The sequence below is a fragment of the Terrapene carolina genome, unplaced genomic scaffold (genome assembly GCF_002925995.2).
Source record: "Terrapene carolina triunguis isolate 2854851 unplaced genomic scaffold, T_m_triunguis-2.0 Scaffold210, whole genome shotgun sequence".
Taxonomy (NCBI): domain Eukaryota; kingdom Metazoa; phylum Chordata; order Testudines; family Emydidae; genus Terrapene; species Terrapene triunguis.
In genome coordinates, this window is record NW_020664561.1 from 16,669,225 (window position 1) to 16,685,288 (window position 16,064).

General features: G+C 40.3%; 1 protein-coding gene across 1 annotated transcript in view; it reads left to right on the forward strand.

Moving 5' to 3' along the window:
* The window catches only part of LOC112103403 (hemicentin-1), a 345,952-nt gene that overhangs the window by 268,560 nt on the left and 61,328 nt on the right, over nt 1-16,064 (forward strand). Inside the window, exons 55-67 of the mRNA XM_026655607.2 lie at nt 1,391-1,552; nt 3,512-3,625; nt 3,759-3,961; nt 4,235-4,316; nt 4,419-4,550; nt 4,827-4,976; nt 5,931-6,090; nt 7,133-7,257; nt 8,380-8,563; nt 8,753-8,850; nt 9,328-9,606; nt 10,333-10,529; nt 14,345-14,426. Of these exons, the coding sequence (XP_026511392.1) occupies nt 1,391-1,552; nt 3,512-3,625; nt 3,759-3,961; nt 4,235-4,316; nt 4,419-4,550; nt 4,827-4,976; nt 5,931-6,090; nt 7,133-7,257; nt 8,380-8,563; nt 8,753-8,850; nt 9,328-9,606; nt 10,333-10,529; nt 14,345-14,426 (1,968 nt within the window). The remainder of the gene's footprint in view (nt 1-1,390; nt 1,553-3,511; nt 3,626-3,758; nt 3,962-4,234; nt 4,317-4,418; nt 4,551-4,826; nt 4,977-5,930; nt 6,091-7,132; nt 7,258-8,379; nt 8,564-8,752; nt 8,851-9,327; nt 9,607-10,332; nt 10,530-14,344; nt 14,427-16,064) is intronic.

Below are 16,064 nucleotides of genomic sequence, written 5' to 3' on the forward strand. Positions count from 1 at the left end.
GGGGGGGGGGGGGGGGGGGGGCGCAAGGTGGAAGTTTCGCCTAGGGCGCGAAACATCCTTGCACCCGCCCTGGACGTGATCCAAAGGTAGCTGAAGTCAATGGCAGACTTTCCATTGGGATCACATCCCAAGACTGCTGTTGGAACTTTAACAGAGTATTTCTGGACTTTCTGATGTTCAGGTTTTGTTTTTAAACTACAGTGTTCTGCTATCCTGATTTTCAAACATTTGTTTGTAAACCTGATCTCTGAACTTCAAGACTTTCAAATTTCTGTGGATAACGACAATGTACACATGGTGTACATGGAATTCTCCACTTACACTAGTGGTAGAATTTTATACTCATGTTGAACAAATGTATTGATCACACAGGACCAGCATATTTAAATTTTAAAACTATAAGCCAGATTCACTAGTTGACTCTGGTTGCTGTATGCCTCTTCGTGCCACAAAACAGCCATAAACCTGACTTAATGACCACTGCTTTGTGTCACTAAAATGACACAAAACAGCTGGAGTGTAATTGGAGGATATGACCCAGAACATTTGATCACATCCTTTTGTCATGATCTAAGATCAGGAATCTGTCGTCCCCGCAATGGCTATACCACCCAAAAGAAAGCCAGTAACTGTCTCCTGCATTTCTTTCAGAGTTGTTGGTATCAGCTCTGCAGAAGAAACATGGAATCCTGAATTCAGATCTCAATGAGAGGAATATATTTACAAATATTTTGTTTTAAAGTGAAAATGCAGAGTAGGACCAAATTTTGAACTATTTTGTTTTTAGATTAATTTGTGTTTGGGAAGCCCCTCCACACACATAGCAATATCTTAAACTGCACAGCTGACCAGTTATAAATCATGTCTGGACATGAAAGGAGGGAAAAAACCCTATTCTGAAGGAATCTTTTTGGGGTTTCTCAGTAATGAAAATATTGCAGAAAAAACAGGAATAAAAATACAAAATCAGCAAAAAGATGTATAGTCCTCTTGTTCACCCTGACAAGGTAATCTCCAATTTAGTTATTACAGAGCAAATGTCCTGAGAAATTATTTGCTTTAAAATTCCTGAATCTGGAATTACTCACTCCCCCTTTCAGCACAGGCTAGGTCATCCCTGCCATGTCCCCATACAGGGAAGAAACTGTGGGTGCATTGGTTAGGCTTTAGGGAATTGTAGAAAAGGGGATGAGAGCAGGATTGGCTTTAATCACAGTATTTCCAGATACTTGCAGAATGCTGAGGATCAGTGCATGGGATGTGAGAGATGTTTTTAACTCAGACATTTGGCAGCACTCAGCAACTCAGCTTTGTTTTAGTAATTGAGGGTCTTTGGGAGTATTGTTTGCTGACAATGCGGTATGTTCTATTACTGTATTTCTTTCTGCAGTTCCTCCGAGTGTTGTAGGTACTAATTTTGAGAATTTGACTGTGGTGGTGAATAATTTCATCTCCTTGACCTGTGAGGTCACTGGCTTCCCTCCTCCTGATCTCAGCTGGCTCAAGAATGGAAAACCTATCAGCTTGAATACTAATACTCTCATTGTGCCTGGTGAGGAATCGCTGCTGTTTCTGTAAACTCTGGGGTCTCATCCTTTCCTTTTATGTAGATAAATATGACAGCAAAATGGCGCCAACTTTACTCCGGGTGTAGCTCCATTAAGTGGAGTTATACAAGTAATAAATCTGGCCTCTTATGGTTAAAATATTTTAGAATCTCTTTTGCTTTTGAATGGGGTCACTATTAAAAGAAACAATCAGGTTGGAAGGATTGGAACAAACAACCGTTTGTGTTGGTGTGGATCAGACTGTTGGACAGCTCATATAGCACAGACTGTTTCAAAGGAACGATGATTGATTGAGACAGTCACTTTATCAACTAAGGATCCAATCCAAATCCCATTTGTCTAGACGGCAAAAAAACAACCACCCTATCACTGACTTCAATGGGAATTACCCCTCAACTCAACCCTTAAGAACCTTGCTAATTCCCAGGTGGAATTCATTATTTCCTAAGGGTTTCTAGGACAAAGGTACTGCAGGGACCTTAGACAATAAGGGCTGGGAGCATCTATCAGGGAGTAAGTGGAGTAGGAATTGTTACAGTTCCAGGGTAACTACACCTGTAACTACATCTGTGGTCCACCAAGGGCACCCGCTTTACGCTTCTGGCTCCCACTTGTCAGCTCTCTTGGGAAGAGATCCATGTCTCACTCCCTCCTGACTGGGGAGTTTAAGGCTGCACAGCTCCTTGCCTTATGCTGTGATATCCCCAGCAAGCCAGACTGCTTAAAAGGACAGCACCTCTCTGAGGGCTATGACCAGTGTATTGCCTTCAGCTATAAGTTACCAAACAACTTCTTTAAGCAAGCACGCTTTTTCTTAAATTAAAAGTATTACAGAGAAAAATATTAAAACAATAAAATACTCTGCATGCATGCTAAAAAGCTTATGGGAGGTTACCCTCAACTCCAGCTTAGGGCTCTGGTGGTTACAAGTTCATCTGTCTTTGATCTGGAACCCAAACCAAGGTTGGGCAGGTCAGCTATCTCTTTATACAACTTGGACCTTTGATCTTGATCTTCTGTAACTGGTAACCAGCAGACAATGACCCTTTCCTCAGAGGTAGCTTCAAAAGATTGTGTTTTTGCATAACTGGAGTTGGAGTTTTCCCTAGCCAAAAGTCCATACATGTCTGGCATATTTTCAGTATAGTCTCCTGAACTCCCAGGTCTCACATCTGTCACATTTTCCCCCTCGAGAGCTTACATGCAATCCTGGCCCACAATAATACATAACCTTAATATAGTAAGGGTTTTCAAGGATATTACAGGAAGTTGCCCTATTTGTCACAGGAATCATGTCAGGAAACCACCCTGATCTACACCCAACCCTCCACTTCTGATGCTGAAAACTAGAGATCCTAATGCAACCCAATTCCTGCTATGGGTTCCGATTTGACATGCTGGAGATGGATTGGCTGGGGTGGACGTTTGTAGGTGTATGGGAAATAACTGACATGGAACTTACTTACTGGCAGCTGGGATGCAGGCCTGTGGCCTACAGGCAGATATCTGGACAGAGCTAGTCCACAAATGGGGGAAGTCATGTGAGAGCAGTAAAGTAAGGAGGGGCTTGTCGGGGAGCTAAGTGGAAAGGCCATGATTGTGTTAGGAGGGAGGAAGTAGCTGCGAAGGAAAAGAGGGTGAAGAAAATATTAATGGGTCAAATTCTCTGGTGAAAGCTCCATTGACTTCAGTGGTGTTTCACCCATTTACACCAGCCAAGAATTTCACCCAAAAATTGTAATTCACTAAGGACATTTCTCTAAGGGTTAGGCAGCGCTAGTCAGCAAGAGCAGTGCTGCTCTTTAGAATCATATGCTAATCTAATGCCTAAATTGCAGTTCGTAGAAAATATTATTGCAAAATTTCATTTCAGATTAATACAATAACTACAGAATAAATCTAGAAGTTATTTTAGCTCACCTTCTCTCTTTGGATCACTTTAGGTGGTCGGACTCTGCAAATTCCTCGAGCCAGACTCTCAGATGGTGGTGAATACATTTGTATAGCCAGAAACCAAGCTGGAGAAAGCAAGAAAAAGAGTTTCCTTACTGTTTATGGTTTGTTTTTCACTATCATATTAAATAATATTTATTACTATGAAATGAGGACATCTTCCATATTTCCTTAGGTTGATTTTTTCTCCTCCTCACAGAACAAGGAAGAAAATAATTCTTTTAACTTTTTCTCCAGTCCCCCCGAATATTAAAGACCACAGTGGAGCATCTCTTGCAGTGGTGACTGTGAGAGTGGGAATCCCAGTAACCTTAGAGTGTGAGTCCAATGCAGTCCCACCACCTGTTATCACATGGTACAAGAATGGACGCATGATCACGGAGTCTGCAAACATAGAGATCCTAGCAGATGGACAAATGCTACAAATCAAGAGTGCTGAGGTATACTAAATTAGTCTAATGCACACCTTGTCACTGTTGTTGACCAGTTATTTTTGCTCTTTATATGTCTGACCCAATGACCATTGAAGTCAGTGGGAGTCTTTCTTTTAAATTCAATGGGCTTTGAATCAAGTTCTGATTACAAATGGCAGAGCCTTTTTTAAGTCTAACTATAGCAGAGCCCATGACCACTAGTGGATTCTAGTGTTAAAAGGTCTGTTGTTATCTTCAGGAAAATTGACCCAGTACATAAAAATTCTTTTTCCATTTTAGGTGTCTGACACTGGCCAGTATGTGTGTAAAGCCATAAACATTGCAGGGCGAGATGATAAAAATTTCCATCTTAATGTTTATGGTGAGCATATACCACGTTATCTACAGTAGAATTGAACCAAAGTCAGTTTACTAAGGAATTTGGTAACTAAGGTATTTATGCAGCTGCTGTTCTATTTAATAGTTCCACCAAGTATAGAAGGCCCTGAACAAGACTGGATCAACGAAACGATTAGTAATCCTGTCACCTTTGCATGTGACGCTACTGGAATTCCTCCACCAACACTAATATGGCTAAAGAATGGGAAGCATATAGGTAATGTTTTTCCTTCCTGGTTTCACTCTCCTTTCCCCCCCCCTCCATTTTCTTTCCTATAATAGATCATAGTGTGTCTTTCCTGTGGTGTTTTTAGGGTCTATTCTTTTGTTTCTCCTCCCTCTCTCCCCATATTAACTACTCCTTATATGAACTAGAGCGTGATGAAATCTTTTTAAATTTTTGATACATTTATGAATTTTTTTCACAAAATGTGTTTGCTGTTTCTGACTAGTTCTAATACTAATCAACTCTTTCTTATCTGTGTGTTTTCAGAAAACTCTGACTCACTTGAAATACATATTTTGTCTGGAGGAAGCAAGCTGCAGATTTCCCGCTCTCAGATTTCAGATAGTGGAAACTACACTTGCATAGCCTCAAATGTAGAAGGAAAAGCGCAGAAGAGTTACATCCTTTCCATTCAAGGTACAGTATGTGTGTGCACTAAACAGAATCATACTTACTGGCCACTTACACTGGCATAAAACTGGTGTTAAGTCCACTGAAGACAATGAAGATGATTTAGCTATATAAAACTGGTATAACGGAGCGGAGAATCAGTACCATTATTTCTATCAGGCAACCAATAGCAAAAAATAAGGATAACAAAACCTTGCTACAATGTTATTCAGAAATTGGTATGCAAAAGAATATTCTCTACATCTAATTATTCTGCAGTTTGAAAATAATAGGTTTATTTGCTATATTGCACTGTTTCCATATGATCGTTGCTGATCACAGCAACTGGCTCCATCACACTGGAAACTAACGCTACACGAATCTCAGTGTGAGTAGAACATTGTGGAGCCCGAAAGGGTTTTAGGAGCAATGGTATGCTATGGCTCTTTTGCTAGGTGATGTTTGATGCCAAAAGGAGGTTATAAAGGAAAACTGTGACACATCATCTTTATGAAAAAAAAAATCAGTGGAGTAATGGAATAATGGTTAGGACTGAGTAATGTGTCACTACGTCACCAGGGACGCTAAGCATTTGAACATGTGCTTAACTTTCAGTGTGTGAGTAATCCTGTGGACTTCATTGGAGCTACTTACTTGTTCAGAGTTAAATATGTGCTTAAGTGTTTGCTGCATCAGGGTATCCAATAGATTTTATTTGCATAGCTATAATAGATGCTAAAGGTAGCATTATCTATTATTATCAATCTGCTGAACATGAACAGGTTACTGTACACACTGGAAGGATTATCAAATGGTTAAAGTTGATTTTTCTAGTCACCTTTGTAAACATCCCATCAGGAGGAATATACACATACCCTGTTAATTTGATCTAATGGGAGAAACTCCATTGAAATAATGGAGTTACTCCTGGTTTACCCCCATTTAACTAACTGATTAGAATTTCACCCCCTCTCCCAAAAGTTCCTCCAAATATTGTTGGATCTGAAATGCCAAGTGAAGTCAGTGCCCTCCTTGGGGAAAGTATCCAGCTCGTCTGCAATGCCAAAGGAATTCCCAGACCTGCTATTCAGTGGCTTAAAGATGGAAACCCAGTTACCAGCAATGAATCACAAAGAATAAGGCGAGTAAAAATAAAACCCTGTGTTCTCTCAGTCTGAAACCTCCTCAAGGCATAGGCAGAAGAATTATAAAACTATGAGCCTGAATAACCTAACTTTAGTAAGTGACATTGATCTTTTCTGTCCTTAATTTCTATAATTCTAGGATATTTTGTTAATTATGTAGATTTGTTGCTCATCTGTTTTGTTTTACATAATATATCTAGCTAACCAAATAGTGTTATAGATGTTGTTTACCCTCTCTTCTGCCTACTTCAGAATAAGTAGCTATACACAAGGTAGATCTAGTACATACATGATTTGTGAGACAACGTACCAGACCCTTAGGACAAGCTGTTTGGTGCTGATACAGCTCAGGGTGTAGGGGGGCACAAATGTTGCTTGTAAGCCATCTTTATGTCTTTGCAATTGTGGGGATACCAGGTCCACTCCAGAGGCATAACTTAGAGTACCCCCAATGGCCTATACAACTAGATACACAAATCTGGGAAAGTGACATGATATCTTACTCAAAGTTTTTATTTTTATTTTTACATTTTTTTAAAAAAATTTTTTATTTTGATTTAGTTGGTGTTGGTCCTGCTTTGAGCAGGGGGTTGGACTAGATGACCTCCTGAGATCTCTTCCAACCCTAATCTTCTATGATTCTGTGTTTTAAGTATTTCAGAGATTGGCACATAATATCCCTAAGTTTCTTATTTAAATAGTTGTTACTATCAGATGAGGTTTAAGGGAGCTGTATGTAAAAATACTCTGAGAATGATGGACACATTTTGACTGCAATTGGATGGAACTGGATCTAAATGGAAGCTAAAATAGCTCAGTCCTTAAACCAGAATTTTATGAAATAGATTCATAAAAATAGATTTAAAAACAAATTTCTCTGGGAGCCAAAATTTTGAATAGAGTAATAGATTTATAACTGAATTTCCATAGAAAGTGTGTGGGGAAGTAATTTGATTGAAATGTACATACTAGCTGTTTATTTACTTTTTCTTATGACCTGGCAAACAAACTCATTGTATTCTACGACCTTTTTTATAGAGTGACTCCAGATGGCAGCGCCTTAAACATTTTCAGAGTGCTCACATCTGATGTGGGAAAATACACTTGTGTGGCTACTAATCCTGCAGGAGAAGAAGATCGAATTTTCAACTTGAATGTTTATGGTGAGTTTTTAAAAAATGTGACAGACTGAAGTCTGACCTATTATCCTGACTTTGTTACCACTCACATGATAGGGCCAAGAAGTGACTGCCTAGGTAATCTTATGTATCTATATTCATGTGTAGTTTGTTGATGTAGATATCATATTGTGTTCTATATAACATACTGCAGAGGATCAAAATGATTGAAACCATTGCTGAGTAATAAATTTTGGGATAAACAGAAGTCAATTCCTATGGTATATTCCATAACAAAACAAACCCACCCAAAATGACTTTTTTTTTTTTTTTTTTTTGGTGGAGGAGGACACCATATGGGCCTAATTCAACACTTCATTACTCAAGTTTTACACATCTTAGCTCTGTTGATCTCAGTCAAATTATGCCCTCTTAAAATTAGAGTAATGCAGAAGTGAAGCAGGTTTTAAACTTTGTTTTACTCAGGATTTAAATTAATCCAAACAATAATCTGAAATAATTTTGTACCAGATCCTCCTGATTTAATGTCACAACTGAGGACAGTAAGACTAATCATCCTCTGCCTCGCACAGTGTGTAGCCATTTACACCTGTAAAAATGGGTGTCAGGGCTACCAGTTGTGTGAGTGAACAGAGAGTTCTGCTTTTGGGAGTATTTTACGCTCATTTGGCACAGGAGTGAATGACTACCCCAGGAGCAGGACTGGGAAGAATCAGGCCCAACAGGACTATTTGTATGGGTAGCGCCAACAAGTATGCTCCTTCATAATGAATAAAAACCTCTTAGTGGGAAAATATGGCACCATGTACCTGTGTGATCAATTGTGGTGAAGTCCACAAGCAATTTCTGTTAATCTAATCTAAGTAAATATTACTATGTGCACTTGATTTTTAAATATGTAAATATATATGTCAGTTAGCTGTGGCCCACAATTAGTAATATCAGAAGGTCTATTGGTTGTCAAGTTTGGACACTCTGTTCTTGCTGAATCCTGTGGGAATGTTTTGTGTGAGATTCTTTTTTTGGTTAGAATAGCAATGCCTGTAACATCTTGCAGTTCAGGACAAGGTGAGCTACGATTAGAACAGGAATAATTTTGAACAGCCAATTTTAACACCTCTCTTATTCACCTGTTATGTAATTTAGTTCCACCAGCAATAGCTAATAATAAAGATGAAGCAGAGAAGCTAATTGCCCTACAGGATGCCTCCATAAACATTGAATGTACTGCTGTTGGCACCCCACCACCACAAATAAACTGGCTTAAGAATGGGCTTCCTCTCTCTATCTCATCCCAGATCAGGTTGTTGTCAGCTGGACAGATTCTCAGGTGAGTTTTCAGTTATCTAAAGTATCTGAGCTAAATTCTGCCCTCAGTTAACCCTAATGCATCTCTGCTGAGATTGGTGTAGGCCAGGGTAGAATTTGGCCCTCTGCAATCATACTCTGTTATATGTCTGGAGCAATGCATTCCATATGGTAGCCATGGATGAGATAACTGCAGCTGTGTTCTTTACAGAATTGTGAGAGCTCAGGTGTCTGATGTTGGTGTGTACACTTGTGTAGCATCTAACAGAGCTGGAGTGGACAATAAACACTATAATCTTCAAGTTTATGGTAAGTTTCTTTGTGATATTAAGTGAAAAAAGTTGCATTTTGTAGTTAATTTTTTAAGTGTAACAGCAGGAGGGTAGAAATCTTCCCGATTGAAACTCTCTGGATAATTGAGAACATTGAGATTTTGCCTCTCAGAGGACAAATGCTATTTATTTTCTTACCAACACAAGATTGAAGACTTTACTAAGTAGATATGTGGCAAATGCTTTATATGGAAACTTTAAATTTTGCTAACATTTTTGTAAGGTAAGAGGAGTTGAACCTTAAAACCCTCTTTACTTTTTTTGGCTCAGATAACATGTTGTAGACTTTTCTCCTTTGATTAAATGTGGTGCATTATTTCTACTTGAATTGTAACACACACACACCACAAGTGTAAGAAATCTAGAAAATTTAATTGCTTAACAGGGCATTTATTTTATATTAAGAATTAGTGTGTGAGTGTATTCCATAATTATCATATCTGTTTCTCTGCAGTACCACCAACCATGGACAATGCAGGAGAAACAGAGGAAGTGACTACAGTAAAAGGCAATCCAACTTCTATGATGTGCTTTACTGATGGCACCCCCACCCCCAATATGGTATGGCTTAAAAATGGACAACCCCTAAGCCTTGGAACCCATCTGACTATAAGTAATCAAGGAATGGTCCTTCACATTTCAACAACAGAGACTGATGACACAGGCAGATTCACCTGTATAGCATCCAATGAAGCGGGGGAAGTCAGCAAGTACTTTACCCTAAAAGTGTTGGGTAAGTGTTAATTTTACATTCAGACAAGATGAAAAATATGCCTAAAATAGAAACAATAATTTAAAAGTCTTTAGAAATTTAGAACATTTTCAGGAAGTGGGTTGGACTAGATGACCTCTTGAGGTCCCTTCCAACCCTGATATTCTATGATTCTATGAAGTAGTGTTCATGAGATAGCAGAATTAAAGGGATGGAATTTACCTTTGAGTGGACATGGTGAAAATTTGAATATTGGTATTTGAGATTTACAGGTAACAGCAACATGCTAAATATAAATCAGCATATTGATGTACAGAATAATTTGCTTTAACCAGGTAACTTCGGTGTAACAGAAATTAAATTCAACGGACTAGATCATCAGCTGGTGTAAACTGGCATAGCTTGACGATGTTATACCTATTTCATTTACATGAAGATCTAATACAAATTCTCTTTTACTGTATAGTGTATTCCTCCCAAGCATATCAAAACATTTTACACATACTAATCTAGTCTCACAACAGCCATGTAACAGAGAAAAATATGATTATATTTCGCTTATGTTGCTAACCTGAGGCAAAGAGAACTCATGTGAGTTGATCTATGTCACACAGGGCGTCGGTGACCTGAGCAGGAATAAAACACATCAATCTGGAATCTACTACTCTAACCATTTGATTGCCCATCATGTTTTATAAATCTGAATTTTTGTTAGTAAAGAACATGAATTGTCTTTCCTTGCTGCAGAACCCCCTCATATCAATGGATCTGATCAACCAGAAGAGATATCTGTGGTTGTTAACCACCTACTGGAGCTTTTTTGTATGTCTATTGGCATCCCAGTCCCCAAAATCACATGGATGAAGGATGGGCGTCCACTCCCACAAAATGACAATGTTCATGTCCTGAGAGGAGGAGAGGTCCTTCGAATAGCCAGTGCTCAGGTGACTGACACATGTAAATTAAGTTTGGCTTTGCAAACCCTGGACTGGCTTGCAGAGCTAGGCTCATCACCAGTTTCATGGTACACTATGTCTAGTCTGATTTCAGGCGGGTTTGTACTCTGCACAGCTCAGTTGTGCCTCCACTGCCACTACCAATGCTACCATAGCCAGGGCCGGCTCTGGCTTTTTGGCCGCCCCAAGCAAAAAAAAAAACCTGCGGCGTGGCCGGAGCCAGGGTGCAGGGGGACTCCCTGCGCTGCAGATGTACCCCGGCTAGCGGAGGGAGCAGGGGGGAGAGAGAAAGAAGGGGGGCGGCCAGGGCTTCAGCGGGGCGCTGCCACGCGGCCCCACCGCCTGCCGGGAGGGCTCTGCGCTGCTCTGGTCGGCTGGGAGGGAAGGATGCGGGCTGCCCTGCCGGGCTTGCTGCAGGGCGCTCCCGTCCTCCGCGCCGCCGCCACCTACAGGGCGGCCGGAGCGGAACACCACCACACAAAAAAAAAAGCGGGCGTGCCGCCCTAGAATTGGGCAGAATGCCGCCTCCTACAAGCTGCCGCCCCAAGCACCAGCTTGCTCGGCTGGTGCCTGGAGCCAGCCCTGACCATAGCTACACTGCTATTTATCCTTGCACTAGCTTGATGAGAGCTAGCATGAGTAAGTGTACACAAACAGGGAACTAACACCCCTCGTTCATAGACATAACTGTAGTCTTTAAACTATAACTCGGCATAATGCTAAGAGACGCTATACCATCCCTCTATTGGTGTAAAGCCAAGGTCCTGACAACTTGTGGTCATTAATGAACCTGCAACGCTTTTCCGTGGAGTAGGAGAGTTAATCAGTTTGACTGGCCAAATTCTAAACTGGGTAATGACGTTCTGCCTACGCAAAATCCCCCCTGCAGTTGCAGCTGGACAAGATATTTTTCACTTTCTGCCTCATTGTTTTGAACCCTGACCCAGCTGCAGGTGCATTGATACCATAGTTGACACTGTGATTTGGCACTTCCCTCTCCTTGCCCAAGCTACTCTAAAATGCATTCCAGAATCCTTTGAACTGCCTTCAGTGGAGCTTCCTGAGACAGCAGGGCAGACAGCACAGGGGACTCTGATGTGTATCTTCCCCTTCTGTCTTAATTTCTGTATCTACCCTGCTACCTCTCTGTTTTTCTCCTCTTTTCCCTCCCTTTTGGCTCTTCTGTCTATTTTTTTGTTTTTCTTCTATTGTCTGTGATCCCTTCCCCCTTGTTTTACACATGGATGGACCACAGAGGCAAGCTAACTAGGATTTACAACCATTTGTATAGGTTTCAGAGTAGCAGCCGTGTTAGTTTGTATCCGCAAAAAGAACAGGAGTACTTGTGGCACCTTAGAGACTAACAAATTTATTAGAGCATAAGCTTTCGATGGGCTACAGCCCACTTCTTCAGATGCATATAGAGTGAAACATATATTGAGGAGATATATATACACACATACAGAGAGCATGAACAGGTGGGAGTTGTCTTACCAACTCTGAGAGGCCAATTAAGTAAGAGAAAAAAACTTTTGAAGTGATAATCAAGATAGCTCAGTACAGACAGTTTGGTAAGAAGTGTGAGAATACTTACAAGGGGAGATAGATTCAATGTTTGTAATGGCTCAGCCATTCCCAGTCCTTATTCAATCCTGAGTTGATTGTGTCTAGTTTGCATATCAATTCCAGCTCAGCAGTCTCTCGTTGGAGTCTGTTTTTGAAGTTTTTCTGTTGTAAGATAGCCACCCGCAGGTCTGTCATTGAATGGCCAGACAGGATAAAGTGTTCTCCCACTGGTTTTTGAGTATTATGATTCCTGCTGAAGTGAAAAAACAGATTGACAGAGCCAGACGAGTACCCAGAAGTCACCTCCTACATGACAGGCCCAACAAAGAAAATAACAGAACACCACTAGCTGTCACTTTCAGCCCCCAACTAAAACCTCTCCAGCGCATCATCAGAGATCTACAACTTATCCTGAAAGATGATCCTTTACTCTCACAGATCTTGGGAGACAGACCTGTCCTCGCTTACAGACAACCCCCCAACCTAAAGCAAATACTCACCAGCAACCACACATCACTGAACAAAAACACTGACCCAGGAACCTATCCTTGTAACAAAGCCCGATGCCAACTCTGTCCACATATCTATTCAAGTGACATCATCATAGGGCCTAAGCACATCAGCCATACCATCAGGGGCTCGTTCACCTGCACATCTACCAATGTGATATATGCCATCATGTGCCAGCAATGCCCCTCTGCCATGTACATTGGCCAAACCGGACAGTCTCTACGCAAAAGAATTAATGGACACAAATCTGACATCAGGAATCATAATACTCAAAAACCCGTGGGAGAACACTTTAACCTGTCTGGCTATCTTACAACAGAAAAACTTCAAAAACAGACTCCAACGAGAGACTGCTGAGCTGGAATTGATATGCAAACTAGACACAATCAACTCAGGATTGAATAAGGACTGGGAAAGGCTGAGCCATTACAAACATTGAATCTATCTCCCCTTGTAAGTATTCTCACACTTCTTATCAAACTGTCTGTACTGAGCTATCTTGATTATCACTTCAAAAGTTTTTTTCTCTTACTTAATTGGCCTCTCAGAGTTGGTAAGACAACTCCCACCTGTTCATGCTCTCTGTATGTGTGTATATATATCTCCTCAATATATGTTTCACTCTATATGCATCCGAAGAAGTGGGCTGTAGCCCACGAAAGCTTATGCTCTAATAAATTTGTTAGTCTCTAAGGTGCCACAAGTACTCCTGTTCTTTTTAACCATTTGTATAGGAACTAGGAAAGGAAGTGGTCTGAGAAACTAATAAAGACCATACAAGAAAAAATTCCAATCTACTCAGACAATTTAAACTGAGACTTAAAAAAATCCCTAAAACACTGAAACCACATACCCTAATCACTATGAAGACAGCTGGACTTCAACTTTGTAGTTATCATGCAGTATCATGGGAAGAGTTGGACAAAGACAGATCCAGACTAATATTTTGTTGTTGCTCATATGATAAACCCCTTGCTCCCTCCACCCCCAAGACTTTACACAGAACGATTTATGAGGCACAGAAGATAATAAAGATGTTAGTAAATATTTGAGAATGCAAATAATTCTCGGGGGCAGAAAGATACATTTTACAAGAATACCTATGTAAAGGCCAGATTGTGAGAGGTAATTGCATGGCTGTGCAAGAGCAGAGAGAGGGGAGAGCCAAAAAGCTTGTAGGCAGGCAAAGGACCTCTTCATAATAGCAGTCTGTGTGCTCCCGTGCTCTGGAGAGCATAGGCACTGTTAGTGCTACCTTCTCTCAGGGAGCAAGATGCCAAGAAAGGTTTGGGGAGGAGGCAGAGTCCCATTTCCTCCCCTTCGTCCCATGCTGGCCCATTGTGTGGGCTGATGCATTCGGAGAACAATCTATTCCATCCTAATGGATTGTTCATTGCAGAGAGCCGCACCAGAAGAGAATGTATCTGCTCGAAGCACATTAGCCCTGGTGCTTTTTTTCTGGGATGCTGCAGCTGCACACCACCTCCACAAAGGATTGTGGCCTGATGGCCACAATCTACCCCAAATAAAATAAACAAGCTTTCAAATATTTCTGGTTGCTTACTCTCCCAGGAATTGCTTGTCTATTTTCTTCTGTTTCCCTTGTGTTTTTTAACCGATATCTGCTAATCAAAGACAACTGCGAACATCACTACTTCTTTTGCTGTTTTAATTGAATTGGTCCCATATTCTGAAGTTTCTATTAAAGTTATCTGGGTGTCCTTTAGGTGGAAGACACAGGAAGATATACGTGTTTGGCATCTAGTCCTGCAGGAGATGACGATAAAGAATATCTAGTAAGAGTGCATGGTAAGCTTGATCTGGAAACAATTAAAGCATTCTTTAATACTATAAGCCGAATACTGAATTATCTACTGCTTTTAAAAGCTAGAAAAAGTTATCCAGTGAATAATGCCTGACAAAGAAAAAACTCTTTGAGTACCATTTTCAGTGATCTTACCAGGTTTTGGACTGCATCTGTCATCTCCTTTCTAGAACAGAAGATCCAAGGACTAGGTCCTAAGTAAGGACCTCTGTAACAAAGCAGATCTTTTTTAGAGGAAGTGGAGTTGGTAGTACTCTTTAAGGTTATTTAGTCATTAGTCCTTCCCTTTTACAAATTAACTACACTTAAATTAAAAAAGGAAAAGGATAAACAAATGAAAGGAAACATTGAGATTACAAATTTAGTAGACAGATGTAATTGATGCACTATACTTAGACTTCTATAAGGCATTTGACTTGGTACAACATAACATTTTGATTAGGAGACTAAAATGATACAAAATCAACATAGCACATTAAATGGATTAAGAAATGGCTAACTGATAGGTGCCAAAATGTGATTGTAAATGGGGAATCATTGAGTGGATGTGCTTCTAGGATGGTACTTCAGGGATCAGTTCTTCATCCTACACTATTTAACATTTTGAACAATGACCTGGAAGAAAACAAGAAATCATCACTGATCAAGTTTGCAAAAGATACAAAGATTAGGGAATAGTAAATAATGAAGAGGACAGGTCACTGATACAGAGCAAACTGGATTGCTTGGTGAGCTGGGTGCAAGCAAACAAGATGTGTTTCAGTACTGTGACATGTAAAGTCACACATCTAGGAACAAAAAATGAAGGCCATACTTACAGGATGGGGGACTCTATCTTGGAAAAGACTTGGGGATCATGTTGGATAATCAGCTGAATATGGGCTCCCAGTGTGACACTTTGGCCAAGGGCTAACTAAGGTGAATCTTCAGTGGAGTAAAAAGGTTATATTATGTCTCTTTTTTCCACTGGTGTGACCACTCCTGGAATATTGTGTCCAGTTCTGATGTTCACACTTCAAGAAGTATTCTGGAAAAACTGAAGAGGCTTCAGAAAAGAGCCATGAGAATGATTAGAGGATGGGAAAATCTGTTTTATAGCGAAAGACTCAAGGAGTTCAAGCTATTTAGCTTATCCAAAAGAAGGTTAAGGGGTGAATTGATCCCGGTCTATAAGTACCTATATGTGGAACAAATATTTGATAATGGGCTCTTCAATCTTGCAAACGGAAGTATAACACAATCCAATGGCTGGATGTTGTAGCTAGATAAATTCAGACTGGAAATTAGGAGTCCATTTTTAACGGTGAGGATTATTAACCACTGGCACAATTTACCAATGGTTGTGGTGGATTCTCCATCACTGGTAATTTCTAAATCACAACAGGATGTTTTTTCTAGAAGATACGTTCTAGGAATAATTTTGAGGATTTTCTATGACCCATGTTATACAGGATGTCAAACTAGATGACCGCAATGGTCCCTTCTGACCTTGGAATCTATAAATCTGTATACTGAGGGTCAGGAAAACAGAAGTGACAATACACCTCCTCAGAAAGAGGATATTAAATCAGGTGTAGTTACTTAATGTTTGTATATAATGTAGCTATTCAGAACATGACACA